Source organism: Hippocampus comes, unplaced genomic scaffold (genome assembly GCF_001891065.2).
Source record: "Hippocampus comes isolate QL1 unplaced genomic scaffold, H_comes_QL1_v1.1 scaffold382, whole genome shotgun sequence".
Lineage (NCBI taxonomy): Eukaryota > Metazoa > Chordata > Actinopteri > Syngnathiformes > Syngnathidae > Hippocampus > Hippocampus comes.
The window spans coordinates 619,935-626,234 of NW_017805156.1; the positions used below are offsets into that span (position 1 = coordinate 619,935).

Genomic DNA, 6,300 nt, shown 5'->3' on the forward strand with positions numbered 1-6,300 from the left:
GAGGAGGAGGAGGATGGAGAGACCATGTGAGAGAGGAAGCCGAGCTCGCAGAAAACTACTCATTATTGCTTGGGAGCCCAGATGGGCAAAAAAAAAAAGGGGGGGGGGAGTGGGTAGTGGGAGGTGATGAACAGAGTCTAAGGTCAGGAATGCGATGGAACATTTTGAAGCATCCAAGGCCGCGCTGTTTGGTGAGAATGAAAAGACGAGCGTGGCAGAGGCCTTCAGAAGAAGAGCAGAGCACACACAAGTTGACGAGTTTGACGGAAATTCAAAATCTTTTCTTATGGAATATAATAAAAGAAATTTGCTTCTGGATATTAAAGCTAATGAGACAAGTAATAGAGACTGAAGACTTTTGCCCCCCCCCCCGCCCCCCTCCAATTTTTCAAGCCATGTAGCTCATTCAGTTGGTTTTATTGAAAATAAGTAATATTGGAGAAATAGCTGATTGCATTGTGATTCCCCCTTTGCTCTTTCACCTTCTCTCAGTGACATGCACACTCTCACTGCACACAACGAGGCACTCTAAAAACCTTCCCACGCAGTCCAAAGCCCTGGCTATCAAGTCAGATTAAAAAAAAAAAGAAAAAAGAAACGCCTCCTCACGCTTCCGATGTTCTCTGCGTGACTTACACTCGCAGCCAACAACAAGGCACTCTAAAGCAGCCCCGTCAGCAGACTATTCAAAAGGAAGAGAGGTTCTGGGAGTGTCGACATTGCTAGCCATCTTCGTGTATGTCGCAATTGCAGCGGATAAACAAAGTGCACCATCTGGCGCCATGTAAGCTACCCCCCCCCCCCACCAAAATAGGAAAAACTGAAATGGTGAAAAACAGTGGCGGCCCGGTGGTTGAGTGGTTATAGCGTCAACCTCACAGTGCAGAGGTCCCAGGTTCGATTCCAGCTACGGCCTTCCTGTGTGGAGTTTGCATGTTCTCCCCGTGCTTGCGTGGGTTTTCTCCGGGTACTCCGGTTTCCTCCCACATTCCAAAAACATGCACGGCAGGCTGATTGAACACTTGAAATTGTCCCTAGGTGTGAGTGTGAGCACGGATAATTGTTCATCTCTGTGTGCCCTGCGATTAGCTGGCAACCGGTTCAGGGTGTCCCCCGCCTACTGCCCGAAGACAGCTGGGATAGGCTCCGGCACCTCCCGCGACCCTCGTGAGGATAAAGCGGATCAGAAAATTGGATGGACGGAGGGTGAAACAGGGTGAACAGTTTTGTGCTAAATCTCCATCAGTGAGCAGTTATCTTCAAACACGCATAACGTATTTCGAAACAAATCTGTCAATTCACTTTATAAGGCCTTGTAATATATTGTCCCACTGTCGTGCTATGACAATCAAACTTTATTTAACGGCATTTTAGATCCTTCCAGGCACAACTTAAAATCATTCCATTAACGAAGCCAGCCAACGTCTTTATTATTGATCACTTGTGCGGCTCCGGCACTCTCCTCCTCGTTTGCTTCCTCTCATAATTGGCCGAATATCATCAAGTCCGACGCGCCGTTGTGTTTGCGACTTTCAATAAGTAACGTTGCTGTCATTTATTGATTGGCGGTGTCGGGAAGGACGCTCGCAACACGCAAATCACTGCCGGCCCCGGCATGTTCCGGACCATTAATAACAGCCCTCCAAGATCTATATCCTACACAACACGCTCGCTTTTATTTCGGTGGCACTTCTCTTTTGAGGGACAGAAACATGCTTACCGGTGTCCAACTCGGTGCCTTTGGCGCAGGCCACCATTGCTCCCATGCTGGGTTGGGACGTCATGCCGGCCATCGAGTCAACCTGGGGGTCCCCAAACGGCAGAGTTGGTGTGTGACAGAAACAAAAATAACAGCAAAGGAAATTATCTCCCCCCCCCCCCAATGCTTCAACCCACAATGTGGGCTGGGCTTGAGTTGCAGTCAGACAATGCAAACAAACAACTTGACGTTCTTCCACGGTAATGGAAAAATCAGCATGCAAGGTGAGGGGGGGGGGGGTAGTATGGAAATGTTGAGAGGCCCAAATTGCAAATAGCAGCCTCTCGGTTCCATGAATACTTTTGAGAACGTTTTCTGATTTCACTGCGCAAACATGAGGAAAAAAAATCATATTTGTTCATGTTAATGGGATTATGCGAGGGCGCCTGTTCATCGAGATGGAAGGAGCACAAAAAAAAGGACACGGGCTGTGTTTGGACTCGCTCGCTCATTTCCTTCTCTCTAATAACTGAGGCGGGCGGACTCACCCCCCCACAATGTCAGCTCCGGCCTCTGCGCACGCCAACATGGCGGCCACGCCGGCGCCGGCCGTGTCATGCGTGTGCACGTGGATGGGCACGTGCGGGAAGCGCTCCCTCAGAGCGCCGATGAGCAGCTTGCTGGATTGGGGCTTGAGCAGGCCGGCCATATCCTGGAATCCAAAGACATACAAAAGCCGCCTCGGTGATCCACTTTGGGGAACTGACGAGACTCATCCCCGAATGCATCTTCCACAGCAAACGAGGTTTCCCACTCGCGCACCTTGATGCAAAGGATGTGCGTTCCGGCTTTGACGAGCTCCTCCGCCAGCTCCAGGTAGTAGCCGAGGGAGTATTTCTGCCTCATGGGGTCCGACACGTCGCCCGTGTACGAGATGGCGGCCTCCACGACGCCCCCCGCCGAACCGGCGGCCTCCATGCCCAGCAGCATGTTGGGCAGGTAGTTGAGCGAATCGAAAACGCGGAAGACGTCCATGCCGTTCTCTTTTGCCACCTCGCAGAACCTGGAGAGAGACGGATTGCGTCGTGGGAACGGTGGTCGCTGCACCAGCGCGAGTACAGAGCAAGCGAATTATATGAACCGTTGCAACCCGTCCAAAAGACATTAAAAAATGACCACCAGAGGGAGACAAAACTCATAAGTCGGACAAGAAGGCGTTGATGATAGTGGTGTGTCTTGCGTTGTTGTGAACATAAGTCTTTGTCCTAACGCTAAAATATAGTGTCTTGTTGCCATGGAGACGACCTTGCTGGCTCCTGAACAGGAATACAAAGCACAGAACAATGAGGGGTAAAGGATGAGAAGGGGCGGTCTGCGGCGTCCGGCAGCATCAATATCAAGGAGATAAAAGGCCAAAGTAACGTTTGTTTTGGGAACGGGCCAACACTAATTTTAGTCAGCATTGAGTCTTTCACCGGAGCTCTCAATGGGCATCACTTGGCCAAATTGGTCATCAATTCTTCCAGGCGAGCTGCCAACTTCTCCACATTGTTATCCAATTTTTAAAGTGTCTCACGAATCGCATTCAGCCGGCGATGGAGTTCAATCCGGTTGACCGCGCGCCAGGGCGCATCAAACATGCCCCGGCAACTTGCTTGATTCCAATAAAACTGCCTGCGTCTTCTGCACTAAATCAGGAAACTGCCGGCTCCGAACGGGAGACGACCCGTCATCATAATTCCAACCTGTTCAACATCCTCCACGGGAAGATTTGACAGGGCTAGCATCTTCCACGCGTTCAAAGAACCTAAAGTAAACAGACAGCAAGTGTTCCTTCTGGACAAACAGGTGCTCCCTTCTCCCCTCTTGTCTTTGAAAAAAAAAAAAATTTGACTGCGTTGAGAGAGCAGCCTACCAGCTGAAGCCGTCAAGATTTCCAGTGAGAAACAGAAACAGGTTTAATTTGAAGACTCAAGACATTTGCGTCTTAAGTCATTTCTCCCCATTGAAATGAATGGAAATGCAATTAATTGGTTCCAGCTGCTCCTACTTTTTCCCATTTATTCAATTCAATTCAACTTTATTTGTATCGCACCTTATCATACAAAATAAATAAATGAAACCCAACAACAAACATCACCTCCACCCACCGAAATAAGGACTATTAATGCCTCCAAACACCGCCCAAAAAAACCCGAGGCTGACACATATGGCTGAGTTTAGGGCAAAGAAACCAATGTGATCTGATCGTGGTCGGATGTTATGCGGTTTGCTGGCGCCAAAACAAGACATGCTATAGATGATGCACTTTCCTAAAAAGAAGATTGCTGCTTATTTCCCATTTGAAATGGCATTAAACTGCTTCCTGCCTCGACAAAACATCAGCAGCTGCACCTCAATGTGAACCTAACCATGACCTGAAAAGCCATCACTTTTGGCTTACTGTGGCATTCTGAGCGATTTTCCATTTATGTGGTCTCACCATTATAACCGGCCCCCCGAGGGTACCAATAACTTTGATGTGACACCCCTGATTTCGAGTAACACAACAAAGATTTGTCGCTCGCAAACACGCGGCGAATAAGTGGCCCTGAATTGGTGTTGTCGCAGATAACGGCGCACATGCGAGTCGGGATAAGCTGTTCAAATCCGTCCATAAAAAGAATGAGTGGGGAATCCTTGCCTTTATTGCGGTGGCTGGCAAACCTAATCAGGTTTGTCAGCACCTGACTGCAGCTGCTTTAACATAACATTTGCACAACGACAGCCATTGTCCCGCTCAACAAACGCGCGCACTTAACAGCGGGCCACAAGGGGATTATTATCAGGCGCTGTGTCCAGTGTTTACACAAGTGCTGGTGCTGCTTGGCATCGTGGCACAAACACGCCGGCGTCCTAAATTTTGTTGCTATTATTCTTGCCCGCGTCAAAAAGCCCCCGCGCCCCCCCCTCATTCTCTCGCCTCCTTCCTCCTGAAGCGACAGCAAGCTCCTCATTAGCGTTGGAGAGCTTGTAGCATGAGCCAATGAAACGCACTTTAAATCAATTAGACACGACGGAATTACACTTTGATTCCATCATGTCGATAGCGCCGCTTTGGGCCATTTCACTTGCAGCCTACAGCAGTTAAAAAAAAAAAAAATTGTCAAGAGAGACAGCGTGAAAGCGGGGATGGAGGCAAATGGCTCAAAGACATTAATCGTAATCGTCTCCCTTTTCAATGGCAGCATAGAGAGAGATGAGAGATGAATGGACGCATAAAAATGAACTATCAGAGGGGATAAATAATCAAATTGCAAGAGGGGACGGGCGGCCACAAAAACATCAGAGAGGACGGGGGAGGTCTGCGTCCATGTGTGTGTGGGCTGCCGTATTAGTCATAAAGTCACTACTAATTTATCTGCACCCGGCGTGTGCGTGTGGAGGGGGTCTTACACCTTGGAGAGTGTGTGTGTGTGTGTGCGGGCATGAGTCACCCATGCCAAGGAGCTGACTAATCAATCTATTTGGGAAAGGGCTCGAGGCGGATAGGACATGTGTTATTTATGGGCCCTCAAATGCGCTACACGGGTGTCAGTGTGTGTCATGTGGTTTGGTGTGGCGGGCACTGGAACTGAAGCACACTCATGTGCTGAAGATGGAGTCCTTGTTGTCTCCAATGAACGGCCCACGAGCTAGCTCCCGTTTTTTTTGGTTTGAAAATTGGAAGCTGAAAACCAAAAAATGAACATTCATCTGATCTTTCTTCATTTGTTTAAAAAAAAAAAAAAAAACACCTGTTGCGGAAGCTAATTCTTAATTCATAAATATTATTTAATATTTTATCCATCCGATCGATCCGTTTTATCCTCACAAGTGTCTGGAGCCGATCCCAGCTGTCTTCGGGCAGTTGGCGCTTAATTCATAAATATTATGTAATATTTTATCCATCCATCCGATCCGTTTTATCCTCACAAGAGTCTGGAGGCGATCCCAGCTTGTCTTCGGGCAGTTGGTGGGGGGGACACCCTGAACCGGTTGCCAGCCAATCACACTCACCCCTGGGGACAATTTTAGAATTTTCAACAAGCCTGCCATGCACGTTTTTGGAATGTGGGAGGAAACCCGAGTACCCGGAGAAAACCCACGCAGGCACGGGGAGAACATGCAAACTCCACACAGGAAGGTTGAAGCTGGAATCGAACCCGGTACCTCTGCACTGTGAGGTCGACGCGCTAACCACCGGGCCCGCCAGGTACAATATAGTCTATCACATTTTTCACATTGTCAAGATAAACTCCACAAATCATGAAATGCGTCCCATATCCACATTTCCAAACCAATTCAAAACCCGAAGATAAATATTTGGGATTTTCACATCTGCTTCCTAATGTGCATAATGTGTGTGTCCTTGTTGTCTCCAATGAACTGCGACGAGCTCTCTCCCGTTTTTCGTTTAAAAATTGGAAGCTGAAAACCGAAAAATGGCCTTTATGATTCCAATAGTGGCGCTCGTTAAAACGCGCAGATGTACCTCGTGGAGTGGCTCTGCAGAACACACACACACACACACACACACACACACACACACACACACACACACACACACACACACACACACA

At 48.5% G+C, this 6,300-nt stretch overlaps 1 protein-coding gene across 1 annotated transcript in view; it reads right to left on the bottom strand.

Annotated features, from left to right (window-relative positions):
* LOC109515072 (pyruvate carboxylase, mitochondrial) overlaps positions 1–6,300 on the bottom strand; it is a 134,926-nt gene that overhangs the window by 13,324 nt on the left and 115,302 nt on the right. The window contains 3 exon segments of the mRNA XM_019868643.1: positions 1,721–1,802; positions 2,244–2,411; positions 2,522–2,762. Coding sequence (XP_019724202.1) covers positions 1,721–1,802; positions 2,244–2,411; positions 2,522–2,762 — 491 coding nt within the window.